The 27815-nt window shown below is 62.5% G+C and overlaps 1 protein-coding gene across 5 annotated transcripts in view; it reads right to left on the reverse strand.

Moving 5' to 3' along the window:
- The window catches only part of Parvb (parvin beta), a 78895-nt gene extending 51870 nt beyond the window's left edge, over window positions 1-27025 (reverse strand). The window contains exon 1 of one of the 5 annotated variants that reach the window (XM_071609405.1): window positions 26868-27019. In XM_071609405.1, the coding sequence (XP_071465506.1) occupies window positions 26868-26982 (115 nt within the window). In that variant the 5' untranslated portion in view covers window positions 26983-27019. Of the gene's footprint in view, window positions 1-2444; window positions 2533-26867 lie in introns of those variants that run through there. The other 4 variants (XM_071609402.1, XM_071609404.1, XM_071609406.1 and 1 more) reach the window with 4 other exon arrangements.
- Window positions 27026-27815: the final 790 nt, after the last annotated feature.

Here is a 27815-nt window from a genome sequence, read left to right on the forward strand (position 1 = left end):
TGTCCTGATCCCAGGAGCCCGGGCCTTCCATGGCACAAGGGGCCCAGCACGGTGGTTAAGAAGGGCCCGGGGTGGCCGGGAGGCGGGTGGCCCGTGGGCCGGGCGGTGGGCGGACGCAGGGCTCGGAGAAGCAGGAGCAGGACAGAAGCAGAGGGAGACGGAAGGGTGGGCCCTGGGGCTGGGACGACAGAGGAGGCCCCTGGCCCCACGGAAGGGACCTCGGGGAGCAGGGAGGGTCAGGGACACAGAGCCCCCCAGAGCCTCCAGGGAGGGGCTGCGGTCACCCAGCCGGGACCTCTGCCCTCCAGCACCGTAGGAGAAGAGGTGCCAGTTTCAACCCTCGGGCTCCACGGGGACCTGCTTCCTTAGGGGAGGGGAGGGGAGCCCTCCTGCCCCCTGCCCCCTGCCCCCTGCCCACCTTCCCAAGGGCCCAGCTCTCTGCTTCCCGGGGCAGCTGCTCCAGGCAGACCCGAGACGCTACAGCAGTCATTGAAACAGACGTGACCGGGCCACACAGGCAGAAGAGACCTTGATGGCAGGAAAGACAGGGCTGACCTACACAGTGGAGAACCACAGTGTCCCCATGGCTGCTGCAGGTCACAGCCCCGTGACACAGAGCCAGGAGATTGACGTCTGAGCAAATCGGCAGAAATGCGTCTTTTTTACGTGCAGCATCAACAGCACAGTGTCCCCCGGGCAGGATGGGAAGCCACGTGTCCCCCAGGGCTTCCCAGGGTGGCTTAGCACCGCAGGTGGCGGCTGCCTGAGGGGGAGGCGGCCGGCTGTCCCCCGGCCGGCCGTGCGTGGGCTCTCAGAGAGCAGCCAGGGTGCTCACTGCTCATCTTTCCAGCCACACCTGTGCCCCACGAGCCGCGCCATGAGCCGCCCCGTGCCCTGGACCTTTGTGTCTCTGTTCTCAGGAGCACCTCCCTGACCCACTGACCAGCCAGCACAGACGTCTCCTCCACCCCACGACCCCCTGGGTTCCCGGGAGCCGCCGGGCGTTTTCAAATATGTGCGCAGGCCACCGGCTCTTCCCTGAGGATGGCGTCCATGCACCGAAGTCAGAAAACACCAGCCAGAGTCAGAGTCCCGGCCCCGGACAGCACCCGGGGGCTGAGAGCCGCAGGACCTCCCTGTCTCTCCCAGAGGGGCCACAGGGCGTCCCTGAAGTTCACGTATCAGAAACGTCACCCCCAATGCCAGGGTCAGGAGGTGAGGCCTAGGAAGAGGTGACCAGGACAGAGCCCAGGACACCTCTGCCCAGGTCAGGGCAGCGAGCTCGGAGGCTGCAGCAAAGCTGGAGCGTCCCCCTAAACCCAGGGACGTCACGGCTCCTGCACCAGCCAAGTCCTTCAGGAGACACCGCCACGGCCTCAGGGCCCCGAGCACCCAGAGGGCAGCAAGTCCTGCCTGGCCCATGAGCGTCCCTCCCGCCCCAGGAAGAGCCCGAGCCTGGGTCACCTCCTCACGCCTGTTACCGATGGACTTGTCCCTGAAGAGGGTGGGGAGGAGGCGCTCTCGGGCCCCACGTGCAATCTCCTGGCCGCTCGGGTGCGAGGGAGCCCCTCGAGGGAGGCCCACACACCTACAAGGAGCCCGCAAGGAAGCTCCAAGGGCAAAGTCGGCCCGTGAGCGAGCTCCCGGATGGACGGACGGGCTCCGGTCCTGCTCCCCACAGAAGCCTTTCCCTAAGGTCCAGCAGCAGAGCTCAGGAGAAGGAAGGGGCCTCTGACACGCACCTGGTCCCTGCCAGAGCACAGGAGGAACTGAACCACCCTCATCTCACCTGGTCCTCAGCAAGGCCCAGGGGACAGCCTGGGACATCGAGACACTGACCAGAGAACCGTGATCCCGGGAACTCCTGACTACCATACCCGTTTGCTGTGTGACCTCAGGCAGGTTAGTTAATCTCTCTGGGCTTCAGTTTCCTCAACTGTAACAGTTGTTAGGAGGATGCAGAAAACTTGGCTCACATCAGCCACACCCATGTCCCCATCTCACAGGCACAACGGGGCACCAGGACCAGGGGGCAGTGCGCACAACGGACACTGAAAGTGACGGAGCGGGACTCGCCCTAGGCCTTCCCAAGTCACAGCGCCTCCCACTGACTGCAGCTTCCACAGAACAAGACAGAGGCAGAGAAGAAAAGCCAGACGCCGGCCAAGACGGCCAGCTAAAGGGCAGGACGGGACCAGGGGTATGTCACACCAGGCACCCAGGACCCTTGCCCCTGGGCCTGGGCTGCACGAGACCACATCGTGCTCCCACTAGCATCCCGCACCTTCCTGGGAAAGGGTCAGTCCGGGGTCCCTTCTTGCAAAAATTAAAATTAAATCACACCACCACCACCACCACCACCCCCCGCCCCCCCGCACACAGAGGGGACCGAGGCTGGCCCGGGTCACCTCAGCTGAAAACCAGAAGAAAAACACGCAACTCACTGGCGGGCGCGGCTGCAGGGTGTCAGGGACGCTGCAGGGCTCTGGGGACAGGCGGGTGGCAGCGGGAGTCGGCAGGGCAGGCGGGCACACATGGCCATATATGGACCGACCACCATGACTTGCAACCCAAGGAGGCCCCAGGGGGCTGCGAGGAAGGCGGCCAGCGATAGGCCCTGCTGACCACAGCGCGGCTCTCCCACCTGCTCCCAGCGGGTGGCAGGATGCTCCCGGGAGGACCCACAGCCCAGGGGAAGGCAGGCAGGGCCACCTCGAGCCACCGGAGACCAACCTGGCTAGGGGGCACCTGAGCTGAGCTGGACTCCAGCCGCCCTCCAGGGCCGGACGGGGCAGCCGAGCAGGAGGAGCCCGGCTGGCAGGGGTCGGGCCTCGCCCCAGCGGCCACAGCTCAGCCGCGTCCCCAGGTTGTCAAGCACAGGGAACAGCCAACACTCGGCTGAACACTGTCACCCGGTTTCCATGACGACAGAAACCAAACACCAGAAACAGACACGGAGCCAAGCGGAGCAGTCCCAGGGCTCATTCACCAAAAGAAGCTTCTGGAAAGGGGAGCAGGCGGGGGCGGGGGCAGCACCGTCAGCCAGGCGTGCACCCGAGCCTCCTGTCCTGGGCACTGGGCACCTGGGCTTCACAGCCACCACTGGCCAGACAGACCTGCGCCTGCAGAGCAGCTGACCAGGAGACCAGGCCAGGCACCCAGGAGGACACCGGGTCTCGCTGACTGTGATCCCCACGGCAGGGGTCCTTGAGCCACAGGCCAGGTCCTCGGCTGCGCTCTGCAGCCACCTGTGCAGTGACACCCAGACGTGGCCAGCCTCCCCACCCGGCCTCCCGGGAACACGGGACTCTTGGTGCCGAGTCTGAACGGGGCACCTCACCCGCGCCGAGCCCCAACCCTGCACAGAGCCTCGCCCCGGGTGTCAACGAGGAGAAGGGCGACGCTCAGCCGAGGAGAGTCCAGCGTGTGAGCGCAGCAACCAGGGACACACACGTTCCTGGGGTCAGCACTGCGGCCGCACGGCGTCTCCAGCCCGCGGTGCAGCGGGTGTTCGCGCCAGCATCGCAGCAGGCCCTGAGCTCGCCCTGCGCAGGGGGTCGGGGGCCACGGCAGCGTCTCAGCCCCATCGTGACGTGAGGAGGCCAACGCCCACAGAGGGCAGGCGGGCGAGGCCCAGAACCTCCCCAGGGCACAGGCCTGCGCCATCCCCAGGCCCCGGGGCCCCGTCCCTGGCAGCCATCTGTGGTGCTGCTGCGCTGCCCGCCAAGGCCCAGGTTTGCTTCAGCGGGGAGCGAGCCAGCTGCCCACGGAGGCCCCGTCCTGCGGCAGAGGCTCTGGGCAGGGGCTTCAGGCAGGAAGCCCAGGCCACACCAGGCCAGGGCCAGCAGGGAGGCGCCCCCAGTCACCTGGCAGCCACTCTACTCCACGCCCAGGAGGCACGCCAGGGTCACCCAGGCGGAGGTGAGGCCTGGCAGCTCTGGCACCCCCAGCTGACCCAGGCCCCGGAACCGCTCCACTGGGAAGGGCCACCAGGGCCCCGAGGCCTGCGGAGCTGAGCAGCCTGAGTGGGCTCACAGAGGGGACATTCTCGGCCCCCAGCGCTGCTCCCAGGGACACCACCAAGGACAGGGCAGGACAGCTCAGCGGCTCTGCATCTGCGACGTCAGCCAAGCAGAGGCCAGGGCCAGGGGGACCCGACTCTCCGGCACAGAGGGTCTGGCACAGCAGGACCCCACGCAGGCTTCAGAGGGGAGGGGTGGCGAGCACCAGCCTGGACAACAGCAGGCCGGGTGGCCTCTGGGACACCTGGGCCCGGCCATCTGATCTAGGGCATTGACGTGGCCCCGAACCCGGACGCCTCTCCGTCCCCCGCCGCCCGCCTGGCTGAGGTTCCTCAGGAGGGCAGGAGCAGGGCCGGCTCCCGATGCAGCCCTAGAGGGGCCTCAGAGGGAGTCGGGCTGTCACCCACCGCGTCACCCGACCATGTGCGCAGGCCAGGACCAAGTCTCAGCCTCGCCCCGCCAGCAGGAGAGAGCTGAGGCCGTGGGGCGTCCCCCGGCTGCTCAGGGCACACAGAGACCATGGCAGGCCTCGCCCAGAGTGCACGGTGCCCCACTACGCACCGGCGTCGCTGGAGCCCGGATACGAGGTGAGGACAAGGTCCCCCCTCGAGGAGCTTGTGTCAGGGTGGGCGTGCTGACTACCAGGGGGGTCCGGGGGGCCTCTGATGGAGGCCCATCCCTGTCACAGAACCTGCTAAAAACCAGAGAAATGTGAATTCTGCCTTCCCACTCGGTGTTTCTGCCTGAGCCCCGAGGGGACCCTCCGTCCACCCTGGGCTCTTCACCAGCTGTCACAGACAAGCTGCCTTCTGAAGACTCCAGAGAGAGGGACGCTGGGGTGGGGACTCCTAAGAAGGAGTAGATTCCACAGTAGCTGCCTGCCCGGCACACAGTAGGTACTCAATAAGTGCTCGCTGTCTTGCTATTTTCATTTCTCTTCAGCAGCTTTTAAGAAAGATCAAGGGTTCCTTGTAAAAGGACGGGAGGAAGTAACACATACGATCTTCCCAGACAGACTTCTGAGAATGACCCCCTGGGCTGCCCACAGAGTGGGGGGGACCTGGATGTCCTCTGGGACTTTCCCTCTTGGGCCCGGGGAGACGTGGCAGAGGATTAAATCTCCCACAAGGCACCACAATTAGCAGGGACCCAGGGGGAGAGGGCCGGGTTCCGGGGCTTCCTCAGGCCCCGCAGCCGGGTGGACCCCACATGCGCTCCACGGGCCTGGCCTGCGCCACCCAGTGACTCCAGCAAATGCCACTTCCTGTCCACAAACCCCAGTGTCATGCAGCCAATCAAACCCAGGAAATGGGTGGGAAGGACAAGCCGCGAGGCCCCACTCGGAGCACCCAGCTCTGCGGTGACCTGGAGTGTGACCTGCCCCTTCCTCAGGGTCGTGCGTCCGCAGGCTCCCATCTGAGGCTTCAGAATGTTCCGGAACACCCATGCAGCCTCCAGGAAACCGCGGGCCGTTCAGAGGCAAGTCCACGGGCAGCTCCCGCCTCCCTGCCTGGGCTCTGTCCTGCCCTCTCACGTGGAGCCCACCCGGGCGCTGCTGCCCCAGGTCACACAAACTCCCCACAGAAGGTGTCACAGGAAAAGGAACCCGGGACAGTGGCTGGGAAGGAGGCCACCAAGAACATCACCCTGCGGACGAAGGCCTGGGCTCCGGCAGGACAGGGGCATGGGCTGGTGGGCAGGAAGGAGACCGTGATGTGCCTGGCCTCACCTCTGTCCCCAGGTGGCTGAACAGAGGGACGTTCTGCCCTGGGCGCTGGAACTGCCCCTCCACTGGCCCCCGGCCCCTCCACACGAGGTCCAGCAGGGGCAGTGAGAAGGCCCCTGACCCCACACGAACTCTGCGGAAGAGGGCACCTCGCCTCTGGGCCTCTGGAGGCCACTCTGGTCCACCTAAGGCCTCAAACCCCACCCCTACCCCGACCAGGCCCAGGAAGCAGGGGACAGCCTGGGATGCGACCTGGAATGTGTCCGGAGCACATCGCCTCGGAATGGGCCTGAGCCGCTGGCCAACGGCTGCTGTTCACATGACCTTGAGCCAGGGGCCCCCGACCTTGAACAGGTGTACCCCACCTTACCAAGCAGGCCACCGAATGGCCCACAGGCCAGCAGAGACCACCACACAAGCCTGTAGGTGGGAGCCTGACCACCACATCACCCTGCCACCACCCTGTCACCACCCTTAACCAGGACGCTGGTGCAGGCACCGGCACAGACGCAGCCGAGGCCTGAAAACAAGGAGAAGCACACGTGTTGGTCTCGCCCGGCTCCTGCCCGGAGCGCCTGACACCACGGTCATCTCTGGCAGTAAAGAGCGAGGACAGGGTTTGTGCTAATGTCTGGTCTTTGACCCTGGTTCCCGGCCCAGAGCTCCTACTCCCTTGGAATTCCTGGGAGATACAAGTGTCTCAGTTCTGATAAGGTGACCCTCAGGGGGCTCCTGGAGGGAGGCGAGACAGAAAGACCAACTGTAGCCGGGCACAGTGGCCACGCCTGTCATCCAGCTACTCAGGAGGCTGAGGCAGGAGGATCGCAAGTTCAAGGCCAGCCTCAGCAACTTCATGAGGCCCTGTCTCAAAATAAACAAAGGTCTGGCCAGGGAGGCAGCTCAGACCTGCCCTGAGTTCGATTCCCAGCACCGCCAAACGGATAAACCAAGGCCTGAGCGAAGCCAGGAGCCGGCCGCCCCTACACAGCGCTCTCTGCTCTCCCGGACCAGAGGGGCTGGAAACGGGGTTAGTAACTGATCACGCCACAGGACAAGCCTCCTTAAAAACCCCTGAATGGTGGTGTTCAGAGAGCTTCCTGTGGTCAAGGTGACCCACCCTCACTGCCAGGACAGAGCTCCTGTGTGGGACCTCCCTGTGCACCTCTCCCGCCGGCCGCTCCGCGTGCCCACATCCTCTGTGAAAGGGCCAGGGAGCCTCAGCATCTCCCTGACCGTCCCGCAAACTCACTACCCCCAGGGGCTGGGGTCCCCACCCACAGCAGTCGGGTGGGAGGCACCAGCTGGATCCTGCCACTGGGCAGCAAGGGTGGGCCAAGCCCCTGCCTCCCGGGTGCCATCCGACGCGGGCTGCAGCGGTGTCGGGTGGACTCGGGTTGTGGGTGTGAGAGCCGCTTGGTGCGTAGGGGACACCTGGTGTCACAGGGCGTGGTGTGAGGGGGGTTCCTTCCCCCAGGGCTCAACCAGGAGCAGTCGACCCGCCTGTCAGAGTCAGCGTTTGCTGATCTGCCCGCCAGCCCCAGTGTGTGACCCCCCAAAGGTGACACCAGGAGGTGGTCACTCGCGGGCAGGCTCGGCGAGGCCAGGGTCCGAGCGTCCTGGCGCCAGCCGGCTCCTCTATGAGCCAGTGCCCCCCACAGCCTGAGCAGAGCCTCGTTTCCAGGTCTCTGTGCTGTTTACTGTGACCTTATTCGTCAAGACGGCTGCGGTGCGATGACAGACTGACGGCTCCCAGGCCCAGGAGGCCAGAGGAGAGGCCGAGGGGAGGCCGAGGGGAGGCCGAGGGGAGCCCTGGGGCAGGTCAGAGGCCTCTGGGGGCTTATGGGGCTGCGACGGCTGCAGGCCAGGAGCTGGAGACCCGTAAACCAGCGGTGTCTATTATGAAGTGTGTGATGGAGGCGACTAGAGCCGTGGCGTGGTGTGGACTCGCTTGGCAGTGGCCGTGACGTCACAGAAACAGGCACAGGATGGGGAGACCCCGCAGGGCCGAGAGGAAGGGGCTGGACCGCTCAGCCCACTGGGCCTACCCCGCACGCCTCTCCTGTCGCCCCCACTTGGCCACCGTCAGACTGGAGAGCCCCAAGAACTCAGGTGTGTTCCAAGCAGCCTGGGCACCAGGGCCTACCAGCCAAGTGACCAGATGACCAGGGCCCAGCCAAGCCCACCAGGTGCCACTCACACAAGCTCCAGCTTTTACCACCGCTGCTCCTGCCCAGGCGCTCGAAGGTTCCCCACGGGAAGCGGGTCCCGTCACCCTGATCTGGGGACTAGAGGACGCTCCTACGACACGTGCCATGAAATCCTAATACTAGACGCCCCATTGATTTCTGAGTGTCCTTCCCCCTTCCCAAAAATAGGCGAGGCCATTTCTTCAGGTGACAAGCAGAGAAAGAGACTTGGGCATGTCACATCCGCCCCTCCGTCATGCTAGGCAAACGCTCCGGCAGAATGACAAGCACTATTTAAAGCCAGACGCCAGCAGACGGTGCCTGTTTGATGACACACCTCCCACACCTGTCAAACAGGTCCCCCAGGCGCCGGGAGGGAGACATGTTCCCAACTCCTTTTCTGAGTCCGTCGACAGCGAGTCCCCGATACCCACATCCTGTGGCAACGGGCATCTCTTCTCCCCTAAGAACAAGACGGGATCCCACGCTGCTCATTCAACCTCCCGGGTGATGGGGGAGAGGCCTTATTTTAAGGGAGAACATGTCACAAAAATTGCTATTTACCTTATGGCTGAAAAATGATGTTGAATAAAAGATACTGCGGAAGGAACCGGAAAGGGCTTGTTGGGGCGTGAACTGAGGGCACCCCCCACACAGCAGCCTCGCGGCCTTCTCCCACCAAAGGAGGACAGGGCCTCCACTCCCCCCCTACCCCCGACCCCCCACACGCTCCGAGCCGTCTTCAGAATGAACCGCGGGGCGCGCGGCGTCCAGATCACACACCATGAGCTCTGCTCCCACTGCGGGTCCCCCCCATGAAGACGAGAACAGCGATGGTAAAACTGCAGGTTTCAGGCACTGAGCCCGGACTGTGGGTCAACCCGTGTCCCCCAGAATCCGCGTCCACCTGTTTGGAAACAGGGTCTTTGCACGTGAGCTCGGATGAGATGGTCCTGGACCAGGGAGGGCCCAGCCGGAACTTCCCAGGAGAGGGGGCTGGGGTGCCAACACAGAGGGAAGGAGGCCATGGGGAGACGGGGGGCACCTGGGGACGCCAGGTGACAGGGGAGACAGGGACGGGCTTCCTACAAGCTTTGCAGCAGGAGGGCTGCTGGAAGGCTCCCGGGGCCCTCAGCGAGAGCGGCCTGTGGACGCCTGGACGTGGACCCCCAGCCGTAGACGTTCCCACTGCAGCCAGTGATCTGGGGACCCTATCCCCACAGCCCTGGGAGGCACAAGAGTGCGCAGAGTCCCTACTGCAGCAGCCCAGTCAGGCGGGAGGGTTCATGTCCCCACGTGAGGCTCAGGAGGTCGTGTCCCCCGCTCAGGGTGCAAGCCAGGCAGGGGGCCAGCAGGCTGGCGAGGTGGGCCTGGCCTCATCAGGCTAATGGCAAAGCTCCCGCCAACACAGGGGCTGGATCCCTGCCCCGGTTCTGTCCCTCCTCTGATCCCCCCACGCCAGCAGCACCACCCCTCAGTGGCTCCCCAGGACCCAAGCCTCTGGGGTCAGGGCTGAGACTCCCTCGGTCTCTCTGGACTCTGTCCCCCGCCTGCAGGCCTCTGGGCTGGATGGACCCCTCCCGCTCCCTCACCAGGGCCAAGGCTGACCCAGGACCCAGCCTGCGCCTCTGACTTATCCACGCGCCTCTGAGCTGCGCGAGGCGGGCCACCGGGGCGGTCTGCTCCCAGTGCCGCCCAGTGCAGGCTGCAGGGCCTGACAGCTGCAGGACAGTCCCACCAAGGTCACCAAGGTCTGGGACAGCTCCCAACACATGGAGCACCAGCTCTCCCTGGGCCGGAATCCAGCGTGGAGCCTTCTCTTCTGTCTCCGGGGTTTTGCAAACACACGGGTTATTTTTAGCAGCTGTTCCGGCTCCACAGTCACTTCATTAGTTTTAGAATCAAATAATCCCATTATATACGACTTGATCAGCTCATGAAATTATCATTCATGCTACAAATATTTACTGAGCACGCCGCTGTGTGCGGGATCCTGCCCGGTACATTACTTAAAAAAAATAATATATTTAGCTAATGATCACAAATCCTCTAATTTAATTTACTCTTAAATGTGTTTAATTTTCCCACAAATGGAACCACACACTTGCGAGCCAAGCATCTGTGCCAGGTTCAGATGAGCAAGGAAGAGAGATGGGAATCCAGCACCCGAGCCCCTCAGGCCAGGTCCAGCCCCGGTTCTCACTCAAACCCTGGACCAACGCAAAGAGGGCAGGAGCCGCCTTCTGAGAACTCCGCTCTGCAGGCGCCATTTCTGGGCAGTGGATTCAGTGACCTCCCCACGGACAGCTACCTCCACTGCATGACTGGGAAAACAGGGGCACAGAGAGGTACAGTAACTTGCCCAGTTAGGTTCAGCAGACAGGAGACGACGTGGCAGATCCAAACCTTCAGGCAACCCGGTGACATCTAGCCCCAAACTGAGCTGCCCACAAACACAGAGGTCTCAGGAGAACCCACACCATGGGCCCCAGAGCAGGGCACATGCGTGGGCAGAACACTGCCAGGAAGGTAATCGGTGTCGGGTGGAGATCGGGTGGAGACCCCAGGCTCGTTCCCGGCACAGGGGAAAGTCACCTGAGTTTGGCCAGCACCCTCGGGGTGTGCCTGGGACATGGTTTCCAGATGAGACCAGCACTTCAGCGGCAGGATGAGAGCCACTGTGGGCAGGCGGGCTGGATCTCTCGGAGACAGAGGGTGGGACAGTCCCCCACGGCCTAACTGACTTCATCGGGTGCAACCAGTAGACTCCTGTCTTCTCCTGCCCTGGGAACGACCCTGAAGTCACAGGTTCCCCTGAGGCTCCCACCTGCAGACGGGAGCGTCTCAGGGTCCATGACCACGTGGGCAATTCCCATGACAATGGTCTTCTTGCAGACAGTGCATCACTCAGCTCTCCGTCACTGTGACAAACACCCAAGGCCAAACACTTAAAAAGAGGGAAGGTTGACCCTGGCTCACGGCTTCAGAGGTTTCCATCCTCGGTGGCGTGGCCTCGCTGTTTGAGCCTGTGACATAGGAGCCGGTCATAACGGGAGCCATCTGACCAAGGAGACCTGTCCACCTAATGACGACCAGGAAGCAAAGAGAGGGGACACACCTGGGTCCCACTGTTCCCCTCAAGGGCACCCCCGGTGACCCAGCTTCCTCTCGGTGACTCTACCACCTCTGGTAGGGTACAGAGGGTTGGGGGACGTAGGGACAAGGGACTCAGGAGCAGGCAGGCTATTTCTTTGGCTGGGCACAGGACCAGGGTACTCTGCAAAATCACTCTTTAAACAGCACTACACACTACGTACACTCCTTGGAATGTGTGAATACTTCACAATATCTATTCATTTTGCTAAATTGTAGTAAAATACATTAAACATAAAATTTGCCACTCCAAGATTTTTATTTTTTGTTTATTTATCTGCTTTTGTGTTCCTGGGGATTGAACCCTGGGATGCTCTACCACTGAGCTGCCTCCCTGATTCTATTTACTTATTATTTTATCTTGAGACAGGGTCTCACTAAGTGGCTGAGGCTGGCCTCCACCTTTCGATCCTCTGGCCTCAGCCTCCCAAGTGGCTGGGGTTGCAAGCGTAGCCCCCCTCAGCCACCCTAACTGTGTTGACGCGCGCAGTGGTGGCAATGGCGGCTACATTTGCATTACTGCACAGCCAGTGACACCCTTATCCACAGGACCCTGTTCCTCTTGTGAAACAGAAACTTCACCTGTCCAATAGTAACTCCCACCTCCTCCTCCACCCCCGTTCCTCCTTCCCTCCCTGTGTGACTTGGCGGTACTGGGGGTGGGACCCAGGACCAGGTTCAATCAAGCATTCCCAAGGTTCCCAAGGAGGAGCCCAGATGGCCACCCCGGCTGAGCCCCTGCAAGGGGACATGGCAGAGGCACAGGAACGTCGGCAGAAAGCTTTAAGGTCACCTCTCTGGGAAAGTCACGGAAAGTCACCTTGCCACACAGCGTGGGGGTTCACTGTGGGTTTCAGGCAGGCAGCGGCAGAGCCGGCCACCACTCCTCCTCCCTCCCAGTGCTGGGCTCGAGCCCGGGGCCCACAGGCACCACGCAGGCACCACACTCAGCATCGCCCGGGCCTCAGCACCAGTTTATCTGATTTGGGGAACCAGGGGTGCCTGGCCATCCAGCCACGATCCCGGCCCTTTTAATATTTTTTATTTTGAAATAGAGTCTCGCCAAATGGCCGTGGCTGGCCTCTGAACTCGCCGTCCTCTGACTGAGGGTCTGGGATGGTGGGCTGCGCCCCGTGCCCCTGGTTTTCTAAACAAAGTTTTCCTGGGACACCGGCTGGCTCACGACTGGCCATGGCCGCTTTGAGCCACCAGGGCACTGGCTCCTTTTGACAGAGGCTGGTGGCTTGCAAAGTTTCAAGTACTGACTCTTTGGACCCGAACAGGAAACGGCCACCAACTTTCAACAAGGAACAGAACCCATGATGTGGCTTCTCGGGGTTTCCTAGGAGCAGGGCCGACGGCAGCGCAAACTCGCAGCCGCTCAGGGTCAGGTGAGAACAGGGGCTTCCTGTGCCTCCTGGGCCCGCAGAGCGACAGGCCACGGCCGCCCAGCTCCGTCCACTTCGGTCCAGCATTCAATCCAACCCCCGCCCCGGGGCTGGCGGAGCCCGCGGAGGCTGCTTCATCTCCACCTGCGACCTTCAAATGTCACTCTCGGCCTCACTGGTCGGAGGAGCCCCCGGCCACCAGCAGAGCCAGGGCCGTGCAGAGGACAAGGCCCGGGGGCTGCCTAAGCCCCTGGACTGGGCCGTGGTGGCGGCGTCCTCCGGCAGTCCTGAAGCTGGAGCTGAGGTCAGCTGTGAGCAGGGCCCAGCCCCTGGACGCTCTGGGTCCTGGCACATCACCTCTGTCTCCGTCTTTTCGAGGCGCCTGGTCCCAGCGCCCTCCATTCTCTGAGGACGCCCTCACGTTGCGTGGGGAGGCCCGCTCCCCTCCAGGTGCCCACCTCAGTCACACCTCAGCCACATCTGAGAGACCCTATTCACACCAGGTCACACCCACAGGCCGGGGTCAGGACATGCATCTTGAACACAGCTCAACCCCCGGAGGGGCCCTCCACTGCCCTCTTGGGCTGTGGCACGACACTCTCCTGGCCAACGTGAGCAAGCGCTTCCTGGCACAAGCACCACGCGTTCAGTGCTGCACACAGTACTCCTTCCAGGAGGCAGGGACAGGGGGTTGATGAGGTCCCTTCCCCTGCGGGGGAGTTGAGCCCTCCACAGCCCCACCCCCTCGGTGCAGCCCCCTGCTGGTCACTCACAGGTACTGTGGAGGCTGGGCCTGAAGGGCTTCACCCTGGCGTCCCGGGCTGTCAACGGCTGCGGCTTCCTCACTTCATTATTAACCCCCCGGCGCCTGTACTCAGACTGGGTGCTCCCTGCCCCTGGACTTGGCAGCAGAGCTCCAGGCACAGGGCGCTGGCTACCTGGCGGATGGGGCCTTCCCACCGAGAGGCAGAGGGATTCTGATGGCCGTCACAGCAGATCTCTGCTCTGACCCAGCGCAGAGGGAGCTTGGAAGCCAGCAGAGCTCCCGGGACCTCACGATGCGATCAGACAACGTGAGCCAGAGGCCGGCCCCTGGAAGGGGGTGTGTGGGGCACAGGGGGAAGTCGGCCCAGGCCAGCCCAGCCTGGCCCCCACTGTCACACCTCTGTCTCCTCCCACCTGCAGTCCGGGGACACGGCTACGCTTTACCTGACGCCTACACTTCCTCCCACGTGGCCGAATTTAATCCTTCCAACCATCCTGAGGTGGGTAAGGGAGGTCCAGAGCTGGGAGAGGCCGAGCCCAGCCCCAGGTCACCACGCAATGGGACACAAGTGACTCCAGTCCTGTCCCTAGACGGAGTCGCTCAGCAGCGAGCGCAGCACAGAGTGGGCGTCGGTTGCTGGGATTTCTGTATGACGACAGTTTAGGGTCGGAAACGCCTGGGCCAAGCCTGCTCCGGTCTGCGTGTGGACAGAGCTTCCTGGGGACACGGCGGCGCCCTTCCATTCTGTATTTTCTGGCTACTCAGGGGCAGGGACTCTGTCTCACAGAGATGAAAACATTCACTCCCAGGCCCTTGGCAGTGAGAATCTGTAACCAGGGCTGATGCGCAGGGGGCTGTTTGGCTCCAAGACCGAGGCGTGCATCTGGGAAGGCAGGGCCCGGAGCACACGTGGGGCAGCGCCAGTCTGAGCTCAAGCCCAGGCTGGACCGACCAGGTGGTCTGGCCCACCACATGCTCCATCAGCGGCCGCTTGTCCCTAAGGGGTCCAAGGGCAGAGGTGTGCCCTGCAGGACTTCCCGGGAGGGCCGCTCGGCTCCGTGTCTGCTGGGCCACGAAGGCAGGATCGGAAGGCCCGGCGCTACACTTGACCCATTTCCACTTTGTTACAGTCACATGTCAGGTTCCCATGGTTACCGCCCCAAACGTCCTTCAACTTGAGTTCTTCAACTTGAGCCGCCTTGGGGGTCCCTGATCACTTCCCAGGGCTTCGGGTGTTGTCCTGAGCGGCTCCCCGCGAGAGAGGCGGGGGAGGCCCTGAGTGCACATTTGACAGATGGGAAAGGCAACGGGGCCCAGGCGGGTGACGGGTGTCAAGTGCAGCCTGAGGCCGGGGCACATCAGGTGTCACCCAGTCCACTGTGAGAAGCGGGGGTGCTGGGCAAAACAGCCTGGCTTCTGTGCGGCATCTGGGAACGGGGTCATGATGGCGCCCCCCACGGGGCTGTCGGGGGGGCACTGAGGACGGTGCCGGCTCCGAGGACGCACTCGGCACATGTCAACCATAGAGGGGGGGAAGGAAAAGGACCCCGTGGCTCCCACAAGCAGACCTGGCCCCAGGCTCCAAGTCTCCAGCCCCCGCCCACTCTTCCCAAATCAGCAGAGATAAGCTGGCGAGGAGCCCCCAGGGCCCCCAGCAAGTCCTCAGGAACCTTCCCCAGTGGGCACACCACCCGCTACCACCACAGAAAAGGTGCCCACAGCGCCCCTTGTAACCAGGCCCCTGGGCCACGCAGGGAGACACGGCAATCAAGACCAGCCTGATGACCGCATCGGCACCCCACTGCCACGGCTCTGGACCTCTATCAGATGAGCTGGTGGCTGCTTGGGACCGACTGTGGCCCACCTCAGGATTTACTGCAGGCAGCATGCCCAGCAGGGGCACGTCCCCGGGGTCTCAGTGACATCCCAGGGCGGGCGAGGCGAATGGCCAGCCCCACACCAGGTCTCCTAGCACCGGGCCGCAGCTCTGAGGTGCTGAGGGTCCTGCCCCAGGTGGCGGGCTCCTGGTCTCTTGGAGAGGTGGGCAGCACACGACCCTGCAGGGCAGAACGCGGCCACGGCCCAGCCCAGTGACAATGACATAGGCAACAATTCCTTCACAACAGCATCGAGACGTAACCACCGGGGATGAGCCCACCCAGGCAGGCAAACCCTCACCCCCAAACCTGTACACATGGCTGAAGGGAATCAGAGAAGGCTAAACAGTGCAGACAGCCCACGCGCATGGACCAGGAGGCCTGGCATTGTGCGTTGTGAGAGGACAACCCAAGCTTCAAGTTCAGCACAAACTACGACATCCCAATGGCAGTTTTTACAGATGGAAACACTCACCCTAAAATTCCTAGGGAACCCACAGGATCATAAAAAGCCAAAACAATCATGGTGACCAGGACAGTGGGCGCTGGTGTAGAGAGACACACAGACCAGCGGGAGAGAATTCAGAGTCCAGAAACAACCCACACAGCAGAGGTGCCAAGGGCACTCAAGGGGACCGCACAGTGGCCAGCAGGACCGGGCAGGAGTCCAGGAAGGGCCGCAGCCCACCAGTCCCAGGGCAGGGCCCGGCTCCAGCAGGCCCACTCCGAGGTGCCCACTCTCCGACTGGCACCTGCTCTCAGGGAGGCCCAGTAAAGAAGCTGACTGAGTGGCCCCAGGCCTGGAGGACTGGTTACTGCAGCGACTTCGTGACCAGACGTGGCACTGAGACCCAGGCCCAGCAGGAGTGTCCCCGAGCTCACAGGGCCCCTCCAGGACCAGCTCAGGTGTCCTCTTCATAATGCTCCAAGCAACACTTAAAACCATCGTCTTGACCCAGGGGGTCATAAGACTGTTTTAGGAAGCTGTGGCCGCGCGTTTCTTTAATGCAAAGGGACAGTGGCAGCGACCCAGCGTCCTTCCCTGGCGGTGAGATGTCACTGCGGGAAGCTGGAGATCCACACACCGGTGGGTGAGCGGGTGTTCATGAAGTGGGGGGGTCGTCGTTGCTGCTGTGACTCTCCGTGAACAGCGCCCAGCCCGGCCTCTGCCCAGCACCGTCTGGGTGACTGCTGTCCCCACTGCAGGGACAGTCACGTGAAGATGCAGAGAAGAAAGAAAGCTGCACAGGGTCACGTGGGTCTCCATCCCGTCCTCACCCCAGGCTAAGAAAACGAGGCGCTCCGAGCCGGACCTCAGAGCACCCAGGCTAGCTGCACACACACCCCCCCTCCCCAGCTTCACTGAGAAAGAATTCGCAGTCCGTGCAGTTTTGCCCTTGAAAGTGCACGGTTCAATGAGTCTGATGCACTTATAAGAGGCGGGCAGCCTTTACTACGATCTATCCAGGACATCTCCACTACCCCAAATGAAACCCTGTCCCCACCCTGCAGCCCTTCCCCAGCCCCCCAGCCCCCGGCCACCGTGGATCTGCTTTCTGTCTCTTCGGATCTGCCCACCCTGAGCATTCACGTGCGAGCCGTAGACGTTCCACGAGAACGGGGGGGGGCCCACACGCTCTCCCACTCATCGCCCAGCGCACCTCGGGCTGCGCCATTAGAAATGAGGATGCGAGAGTGGGCACACCTCGCCCACTCCCACTCTGGTTCTGACCGGCTGACAAGAAGGCAGGTGGCCAGTCTCCAGTGACTGCGACCAACGGCAAGTCCTCACCAACGCAGGGACGCAGGACACCACAGGTTCCTTCTCTTGTAGTTCTAGGTGTCCCAAGCCCAAATCGGGACTCAAGGGCGAGACTCAAACGTCAGCAGGGCCAGTTCCTTCCGGAAGCTCCGGGTGGGGATGCACTTCCTGTGTCTCCAGCTCCCACAGCGCACATCCCTCGCTCCAGGCCCACGTCACCCCAACGTCTGCTTTCATCATCCTCTCTGTGACCGTGGCCCCCCGACTCCCTCTAATAGGGGCCCCCCACAGCCAGGGGTGCAGCTCGAGTGGAGCCTTCTCCAGACACACAGGAGGCCCTGGGGGCCGTCCCCAGCACTGCAAATCAAACGCCACCTGGTGAGGACATGGGCCCACCCAGACAGCCAGGCTGATCCCCCATCTCCAGACCCTCAGCCTCGTCACAACTGCGAGGTCCCTTGACCACGTAGGGTGACACGAGTTCCAATTCCAGGCGTGGGTGTAGACTCCTGGGGTCTGCCGTGCCACCGTTTTGCTGATGCATCTCAAGGTCACAGGCCCTGGTCCCCATTCCCCTGAGCAGGCACCTCACCAGGCCGAGTTCTGGCCAGGTAGGTGTCTGGCCAGGGCCCTCATTCAGGGCCTGAATAGGCTCAGAAGTAACTACGTCGTTCCGTTGAATAACTTAATTCTTCCCTAATGACCATAAGAAACAAGCGCTCTTTTCAGAAGAGGAAACTGAGGCACAGGGCAGGGTCAGAGCCCAGGGCTCACACCCCGCAGCCTGACCCAGGATGGGTGCTCCTGGCCACCATGCAGACCACATATCTGCACAGACACCCAAAGGCCACTCAAGTGGCCGGGATGGTCCTTATCACAGTCTCCCAGAGAAACAGGAACAGAGCAGACCTGGGGACGGGCTGGCAGGAGACAGGCACAGGCCAACGGACTCACAGAGAAGCTCACAGACGTGACCTGCAGGTGGGCAGAGGCCCTGCCCACGGAGGCTGGGCACGTCCACCCTGGGCCAGCAGAAAGGTGCTGCAAAAGGTCAGTGAGGTGAGACCTCCCAGCCACCGAGACCACAGATCCCACAGGAAGTGAAGGAAGGGAGAGCAGAGCCCAGGGCTGGGGCTGGACAGGCACTGGACAGACGGCCAAGGGGCATCCAGGCGGGGTCCCAGGACAGCGTAAAGCCACAGGGTGGAGTCTTGGGTCTATCAGCGCCCAGGAGTCCGGTCAGCACAGACAGGATCTCATGGGCTTCTCCAGGGTGTCCTGCTCTGGGACAGAGAGTGCCTCCAAAGCCAGGAACACGGTGGCTTCAGCAGGTGCCAGCAGGGACCGGGGGTTCCAGCTGAATGTCTCTTCCCATGCAATGGAGAGCGGCCCTGGACGGAAGCCCACTGCGGGCGCTCTCAGCTCCCCTAGAAGATGGGAAACTCCCCAGCCGTGAAGGAAACGAGGTCACAGTCACGGAGAGCTCAGAGGACAGAGCCTCAGGAGCGCCAGTCAGAGCTCAGAGTGGACTGCCCTGGCCCAGTCCCACTTCTCGGGGGCTTGCAGGGAGGACGGACCACGCAGGACTCACCTGGAGGTCAACGTTGCTTTTACAAGAGGGAGATGAAGACACTTCAGTTACACTTTGGGAAAGATGTCCCTCACGTCCTTTGATATCAAAAATAAGTCACAAACGCCCTATCGTGGGAGGCAGGACCCAGGCCTCCTCCTGCCGGGGGACACTCTACCCTCAGAGCCAAGGCAGTGGCCTGGGGCTGTCAGCTCCCTGCAGTAACCTGAGAAGCAGGACCAACCCAGGGACTTGGCTGCTCAGAAAGGCAGCTGCGTCCAGGAGCTCGGGCTCAGCAGCAGCGAAGGCCCCCGCCTTTCTTGAACTTTTTCTTGACTTCACCTTTAAGTCTTTGGAATCACAAATTTTCAAATGCACAACCTGTCAAAAGAACAGGCTTACTTCTCAAAAGAATCAGCTCTAGACGGTGCTCCCCGGGGAGCCCCCCTTACTGAGAGATTCTGGGCCACGGCAAGTCAGGGTCAGACCCCAAGATCAAGTGCCCCGGCGCTCTCTGCCAGCTGCGGCCGTGCTCAGAAGCTCAGAGAAGCACATGGCCGACCCCCAACACTCAAGCCAAGAAACTGCTCAGGTTCCTGAGGTTCTCAGACCTTACGCTGGCTGGGAAGCCGGCAGACACCAGGGGACGGACGGATGGCAGGGCCTCCCGCTGCCCTCCTCCTCCGGTGGCCACATCTCAGACACGCAGCACCAGGCTCAGCCACACCTGAGGCTCTGCGATGGCTCCACAGCACTCACTTCAGAATCCGGGGCCATCAGGAGGGCCTATGAGGAGTTAGGATGCCGACATTCCTCAAGGCAAATACTTTAAAATGGCTACCAAGCGCTAACCAGCTACCGCAGGGTCCCCAGTGGGAGGAGGCGGCCGAAATGACCCCAGGGCGGCATGGAAGAGCGTCTGCTCCAGATGCCAAGCACACAGCAATCGGCCCTCCCCACTCTCTGGTGCCCTGTCCCCCGGTCCCAGCATCCTTCTCCCCTGGGCCCAGACAGAGCCTCAGAACCCTCTCAACCCAGGTCGGGAGGTCATTGTATAAATGGAGCTGGGTTTGCTCTCAGCCTGGAACCAGCTGACCACTTCAGCTCTTCACTAGCCAGCCCTGGACACCCTCGCTTGTGCATGTGAATCGGTCACAAAGGCAGAGCTGACACCTGCCCCATGTTTGCCCATGTCACCAGGGAGGACAGGAGCCCCACAGCCTGGGTGTGGGCCGTCCTGCAGCCCAGACAGATGGCCTCTGTGGAGCTGCTTGCCACAGCCCATCGGTCATTCCCGGGGTGCCGGGTGCCCAAGAGCCAGGGGACGCTAGGAACTCGGGCTGGTCCCACTTTTCCTTTGCACCAGGAGGAACCCTAACTCAGGGAACAGGTGTCCCTGAGAGGACCCTCAACGATGCAAAAGCCACAGATAGACCTAGAAGCCGCGGCTGTGCGTTCTTAGCCCACGGCAGGCAGGACAGATAAACAGCTCCATACCCCCAGCCACGCCCGCCTGGGTCTGCTGAGATGTCCCCAGCCTCCAGGCAACAAGGAGAGGACAAATACTCCCCGGGAGGTGAACCGGCCTTCACTGGGAACCTGAGCCGTGAGGTCCAGCTAATGCACAGAGGGATGAAGCCTTCCTTAAAGGGCACGACGTGATGCAATGAGACCACATATTAGGAGGGAGACACCGGAGCCGGGCAGGTACCTGCTCTCTGCCAGCTGCGGCCGGGGGAAGCAATCAAAGCAGCATTTCCAGCCACTCAGCTGGCCTGGGCCACTCACGGCGCACACACCCCCCTAATTATTCTGATGCTCGGACAGGAGCAGCGCGGAGAGCAACTTCAGGTGTGCGATAAATGTGCATTCTACCAGGTGAGACGGGAATTCAGAGCAGAGAGCCTCTAATGAGCGTGGGGTGGAGGCCAGGCGAGGCCCGGGGAGGTCTGTGAGGTGGGGGCTGGGAGCTGGCCACTTCTCCCAAGGGCCTGGCGGGGCCAAGTCACTCCCTGTCCCTGTTCCTGTTCCACTGTAGTGAAGTTTCCAGGAGATTTTAATATGAAGCCAAGAAGAAAAAACCTCAATGCAGGACGAACGGCTCCCCGCCCCGGCAGACCGCACTGGCAGGCCCTGCAAGGAGACAAGCTGGACTCGAAGATTGCACTCCATAATAATCACAGGAAACGCGACAAGCCACACCAAGCCCCCTTTGAAAGCCACTCACTTCCTCTCAGCCCCGAGAAGGAGGAGAGGATGACTTCAGGGAGTCCCACCCCAGGCAGCGTGGAGCTGGGGGCCACGCGGCCCAGGTGGACCAAGAGCTGCCCCTCCCCAGACACAGGCAGCCTTCGCTCCAAGAAGGCCTGGGGACAAGGGGGACACAGGGTGTAGCTCGGTGGCAGAGCACATGCGTGGCATGCCGGGGCCCTGGCTTCATGCCCAGCACCGAGAGAAAGGGAGAAAGGGTGCGGAATTCCTTCTTCCTTCACGGGGAGCCTCCCAGCTCCTCTAACAGACGCTCTAGAAACCAGTGGACACGGCCCCTGCGCCTCTGCTTCTCCCCGGCTGTGGACAGCAGGCTGCGCCCGGCTCTGAGTTCCCCCACGGGGTACAGGACGAGCTCCGCCTGTTTGTACAAGTCACCAACCACCATCTGCCTGCACGACCCTCGCACAAAATGATAAATTAATTGTGCTCATAAAGGTGACCACCTGTGAATTTCCTGAACACCATCCGATACACAGCACGGGCACATCAACCCGCTTCAGAAAAACCAGGCCCATGAGCCGATCAAACAGCCGGAGCTCCGACGGCAGCAAGCCCCTCGCCCAAGACCCATTGTGTGGGCACGCACCCACCATCATCGGACCATCTTGTGAAGGTGTCATGAGGTCCACAGGAGGTCACCGTGACCCTCGGACTCTGTCCCCAGCTTCAGCTCGGCCCCACCTCCTGCTCGACAAGGCCCACCTTGCAACCGCCTGCCTGCCCCTGGACCCCGGCCGAGAGGGAGCCCTGTGCTCTGCCAGCGCTGCACCCGACCAGCCTTCAGCCGGCCCCTCGTCCACCTGGGCACTGCAGCCACTCTTGCTCTCCGCCTTTGCCCTCAGGGCAGCCTCCGACCCCGTGGCCACCTCAACCCTCTCTTAGCCTTTCTGTAACTCAGACAAATCAATATGTGGCAGTGTGACGCGTGGCTGGAGTATGACCAGATTAGAAACCAGGATGGAATGGATTAGAGCGCCTGCGACTCTCTGGCCAGCGACTACCAGGGGGCCACGAGGACTCGGGGAGTCACAACCTCTGAAAGTGGCGTGGCTTGTGAATCTGTCGTTGGGTACATTCTGCCTCCGTGGAAAGACACCACGTGCGTGGCCTAGTGGACAGCACCACCCTCGGCTGGTGCTGCCTTGGCCAAGGGGACTTCCAGCTGGGTCACGTCCATGTCCCCCTTCCACACCTGTCACCAGGGCCTGTCCACGCCACACTGCGGGCTGTACCAGAGCCCACTCCGTGCCACTGAGCCTCCCAGGAGGGCCCTGCCGGGGCTCCTCCAGCGCACCCCTCCTCTGCATTACCCACAGCACCCCTTACTCTCCACAGGACCACCTCCCCCAGTGGGAGCCCCAAGCCCCAACGCCTGGTGTGTGTCCCCCATGGGTCTCAGGCCCCACCTGCCCCTCTGTCCTGACCGCACCGTCCTGGGCTCAGGGCCTTAGCCCCACCACAGCCCCAGCCAGCCACATCCCCTTTTACCTGTTTCCTGCCACCCCCAGCCCCAGGAGGACCTGTCCCCAGGGGCCTGAGGCCAGGGCACGAGTCGCCTTCCCTCCCCCTCCTATCCAGGTCCCACTGTGGTTCTGGAAGATCGGGTCGTATTTCCTTTTAGCTTTCACAAAACTCATTAAATTCTAGAAGTTCTGTTTCCTCTCCCACGGCAGCTCTCCAGCTTGGGACGGGGAGAGGGGCCAGGCCACAGCCGCCTCCCACATCTGGGAACTCCCGGGCACCAGGACCCTACCCTCCAGGTGGCTCCCGTGTCTGTGACACGCCTGCCTGTAACTGTGGCCCCTGGTGGGCCACCTGGGTCCTCCTCCCTTTCCAGGACCTGAGCTGAGCCCCCAGGCTGGGCGGTCACAGTGGGGCTCTGGTGGCACGTCCAGACTCTCGGGGAGGCTCCAGTGGCCCTGGCCCCCCGCCCACCCCTGGCCACTCAACCTTCTCTGGCTTCAAACCTTGGACAGGAGACCTCAGGGCTCCTGCACCCGGGCCAGGTGACCTGCGTTTGGGCCAGACAGCTGGGTGGTGGGGACGCTGCAGCATGTGTACCAGCACCCCTGGCCTCCGTCCCACCAGACACCAGAAGCACCAGCTCAGCAGTGACAGTCAGAGCCCGATGACACTGCCAAAGCCCCTGGGGACACCATGGCCCAGAGAGAACTCCCTGGAAGCTTGTGTTTCCTCAGCTGTAACACTGGGGCGGGGGGAGATTCTCCTGCAGGGAACTTGCAGGGAGGTAGAACTTCCCGCCTTGCAGGTAGGTGTGCCTGCCACCCAGCGGTGTCCTGGGCGTCCACCCACAGTGTGCACCCCAGGGCTGTGACTTCTCCTCTGGAAGGCACTTAGCCTCCAGGGAAAAATGCAGGTGTGTTTCCACCCTTCAGTCCAACCAGGCGGCGACCCGGGGTGGCTTTAGATCTGAGCAGGAGATGCAGCAGCTGCTCCTCCAACACTCAAAGGCATCAGAACGGAGCAGAGAGGCCAGGGGCCGGGGGAAAATATCTGCAAAACACACACCTGGTAAAGGACTTAGCACCCTCCCAACCGACAATCGGAGAACAAACCCCAGTCGGCAAAAGACACCTCCCCAGAGCCCATGGACCGGGGACACCAAAGAGGCTCCATGTCCACATCACGGGGACACAGAGACAGAAACAACAGGGGCCTCCACACGCCAAGCAGGATGGCCACGGCCCACAGCGCTGCCACCTCGGGTGCCCACGAGGACAGAGGGCGCCGCTGGGGAAGGACAGAGAGGACAGTGTGTGGCAAGGCAGCCCCGCGGGTCTCCGCAGCTTCCTGCACCTAAGTGTGGTCCGGCCACACGACCCAGCCGAGGCGCCCCGTGGCCGTCACCCAAACAACCTGGGGCTCTGATGTGAGGTCGCCTCAGTGTCCACTCACGACTTAGGGCGCTGCAACCAAGGACTGCTCTGAAACCACAGCCCACTGAGTTTCTGACCACATTTTCTTGCACACTGTTTATATCTGCGTGTGGGTAGGCTGTTAAGGACTAGGAAGAGGAATTCCTCCCTGCTCTTCTCCAGGGAGGGCCAGAACCTGCGGGTCAGCCCTCTGGCCCTGCTACTCTGAGCTCTCCGGAAAACCCTGACCAGGTCATCAGTCTGGGTGTCTGATGTCCAGGCACGGGGACGCAGGCCTGGGCCTCCAGGAAGCAGAAGGGACTTGCAGGGCAGGTGGCTGGAGCTGATTGTCCGGGCCCTTCTCATCCAGGGCCCCCCACAGAGAGCGGGTTTCTGCCTCTGGGGACTTTTAAACAGCCACTGTCTGGGCCTGGCCCCGCCCCAGACCGGCAGGACCTGTGGGCCTCTGCCCCAGGTCACAGGACCTTGTGAGGAGGGTTTAGGGGTTGTCCCTCTGCACCAGGTCCTCTGACCTCCCGGAAGCTGAGCTGGGTTGCCGAGCACTGGCCTCTGATCCCAGAGCATCTGCGGGGAGCTCTGGGGACTTGAAGCGTCCCCTCCTTTTTTCCGAATGCCCACAACTAGTCACGGTTCCCTTTTCTAAGCCTGGCGGCACATGACCACGGCAGTGGGGAACCCGCTGGGTTCACTCTCAGACACTTCCTGCACCGGCCCCGGCACGCCCAGCTCCCGGCGCCAGCTCCCTGCTCAGGACAGGACCTTTGTCCCAACAGATCCCACCCTGCCAGTTGGGGTGGAGTCAAATGCCCACAGGCTCCTGGACCTTGAACTTCATGGGCCATCCCATCCCCCCCACACCTCCCCCTCCCCTCCAGGGTCCTCAACTCAGGAAACAGAGTCACATCCTCCCCTGAATCCGCCTCTTCTTTCTAACAAAGAAGGAAGTGGCGATGACCGTGCAGCTGGTGGCCGGGCAGGCCAATGTCCGTCCCTGGTTACTCCCCGTAGGCAAATGAGCAGAAACTCTGACCATCCAGAGTCAGGGCCAGGAGGGCGCGTTGCCCCGGCAACGGGCCTGCAGAAGCACTGGCAACTCTCAACTCTCCATTATTCAACTTCATTACTCAGTCTGTGCACCCAGCCTTCCCCTCCTTCTCTTCCCAGAGGACCACACGGAAGACAGGAGGACTTTCCAAATCCAATCCTTCCTCAGCACATGCTTCTGAGACCAATTAGGGTTTGCGACCCTCTGTGTGCAGCGGGCACCAGGCACCCCACTCTGGAGAACAGAGGCAGGCCCAGCAGCTGGCCCCACTGCTGCCTTCCTGCCCGCTCTGGTCATCACTGGACGCTCTGACTTCTGGGATCCGTGGGGCATCCAGACGCAGCCGGACTGCCCCGGCTCTCACAGCACACATTGGTTCATAAAAGCCAGGGGAGAAGCTCTTCATGCTGGGGACCTGAGGCCGTCCACTACTGCAGGCCTGTGTGCCTCACATCACAAGAACATGAGTCACCTATGAAAACCACAGCCGTCCAGAAAATTCCACGTCCTTGCTACCGTGAGAAAGTCTTCTTTATCTGGTTCTTTGGGGTCTCAAGCCAATATCAGCCCCTCACAGGCCTCTGGGGCACTCTGTAGGCATCCTAACCCCCAGGGATGCAGACAGGACCCCCACACAGCAGGTGCCCCAGAGACTGCAGCCCGCAGGCAGGCGCGTGCCCGAGTCCGGCCACTCAGGAGGCTGAGGCAGGAGGGTGCCTGAGCCCGGGAACTCCGGGACAGTCTGAGGCCCCAGAGACCCTGTTTCAAAAACAACAACAGACTGGAATGAATTTGGAGAGGACGCCATAATTGTTGAAAGGGACAAAAGGGAACTGAAATGACTTCTGGTGGGGACCATGGCGATCACAGGAGGAAGGGATGGCAGAGAAGGGCGGCTGCCACTTAGAGACTCATAGGAGACTTGACCCCGGGATGAACACAGGCAGGGTTAGGTCCTCCAGTGCACAGCCTGGGGGAGTGGCCACCGCAGCTTACTTGGGAGCACTCAGGAGACCCAGTGGAGGTGACAGGGGCTGCCCTCAGGACACTAGGAGAGTCTGGCTTGGTGAGAAGCTTGGGGGAGGGCAAAGTGCATGGGGGACATGCCCCCTGGGGTGGGTCACAGGCACCTTCAGTGGACACCTCAGACTGCAAGGTGGTACCAGACGGTGGTGTGCGGTGTGCCTTCTCTGTGCTCTGCAACGTGGCCGCCTAGTACCAGGGCTGACCTGCGCATTTTATGCCCTGGGCCTCCTCTGCGTCACCACCTCTGAGCTTTGGAGCTAAATATGGGACACAAGTATAGCAAACCCCGGGAGGAGGAATGTTTGGGGGACACACCTCCCCTGGGAGTAAATATGTCACCTGTATGCCCGGGGCACATCACTAGGAATACGGGTGTTCCAGGAGAGAGTAATGGGGCCACAGGCATCCCAAGGGGTCCACTACCAGGGAGGCCCGGGAAGAGCTTTCAGGGGAGAAGTCAGGCTAGGGTGGCTGAGGGAAGTCGCTCTGCACCCCCATGGACGGTTCCTTCCCAGAAGCCAGCCCTGGGCCCCCTGCCCTACCGCAGCAGCCCCCTCCTGTCCTGGGCAGGCACCTCCCACCTCCCACCTCCCACCCACCTGGAATCACACTCTAAGGCGATGCCCCAAGCAGGAACCTCAGGCCCCAAACAATGGGAAACTCAGGAATGCAGCTGTGGAGAGGCCCTGGGGCGGCAGTACGCTCAAAGCACAGGACAGACGCCAGAAGTTGTAGTCCTCCCAACTCTAAAAAAGTTTAAAATGTTGGCGGGAGGGAGTTTTCCAAATTATTTTCTTGGGTGCACAGCATAAAATCGGGGGGCCTCAGGGCCTGTGGTCTGCGAGCCCCGCGCCCCTCTCCCGCCTCCTCCAACCGGGTCACAGGCATCGCGCAAAAAAATCACTGCGGCCCCAGCTGGTGTCCGCCGGCTCTGCGCACAGAGGCGTCCAAGGCACGCTCACGGGCAAGCTGGTCGCACCACATGGCCGCTCGACCAGGGTGGACGCGGGGACCCACGCTTGCTGAGTCCGCCCGAACCCACGGGGCTCTCCCAGCGGCCTCTAAGGTCTCAGGACGACGAAGGGCCTGTCCCAGAGGTCGCGGCGGGCAGCGAACCGGGCGGAGGCGCGGGCGCGGGTCTGGGGACCTGGGGACCTGGGGACCTGCGGCGCACTCACCCTCCTTGGCCTTCTTCTTCCTCGCCAGCGTGCCGCCCAGCTTGCCCAGGAACGACTCGTCCTTCTTCATCCTGGGGGCGCGCGGGGCGGGCGGGCGCGGCGGCGCGGAGGACATGGGCCCAGTGCGAGCCGCCAGGTCGCCGCTCGCTCGCCGGGAGGGGCCGGGAGGGGCCGGGAGGGCGCGGCCACCGCCGTCCCCGCCCGCGCTGTCCCCGGCGGGCGTCCCCGCCCCGCGCCGCACGGTGTCACCAAGTCCAGCTGATAAGAGCCACAGCTGGCGTGGCGGGGTGGAGGGTGGCCCGGGACCCAGCGCCCGCGCCCGGCACAGCCGCCCCTTTGTGCTGCCCCTTTGTGCGGCCGGCCTCCTGGAAGCCGCCGGGAAGCCCAGGCGCAGCACGCGGCTGCACACACACGTGTCATTTCGGCCAAGGAACCTCCAGAAACCGGGCGCGTGGCGGGGGACCTTTGCGGTCAAGAACTTGGCGGGCCAGGGCTGCCAGGCACACACTGTGACCTCCTAGTCAACCTGTGTTGCTGGAACAGGTGTGGTGGGGGGACAGGTGTGGTGGGAGCCCGGGGTGCTCCCCCAGGGTGAAACCTGGGCCACCCTGGTGTGGGGCGCCAGGAGGGAAGAGGGAGTCATCACCGAGGCCCAGGAAAAGGGACTCTACCCCCAGAGGAGCCAGGAAAGATTCCACCTGTGACATCTCCACCCGTTGGGTGGGCACAGCTGACTGGCTGGCTGCCCATGGGCATGGGAACCGATGCAGGGACACAGGTGAGGAGGAGAGAAGGGAATTGCCCGGAGATGCTCATGGGTGGAGCAGCCCAGAGCTGAGGGAGGAGGAGGAGGTAAGGCCACATCCTGCCCAGCCTAGAGGATGACGGGAGGCCCCTCACCCAGAGATAGGGGATATCAGGGGCAGGACAGGGGCGAAGCTGTCTCCA

This window comes from Marmota flaviventris, chromosome 3 (genome assembly GCF_047511675.1).
Source record: "Marmota flaviventris isolate mMarFla1 chromosome 3, mMarFla1.hap1, whole genome shotgun sequence".
NCBI classification, from domain to species: Eukaryota; Metazoa; Chordata; class Mammalia; order Rodentia; family Sciuridae; genus Marmota; species Marmota flaviventris.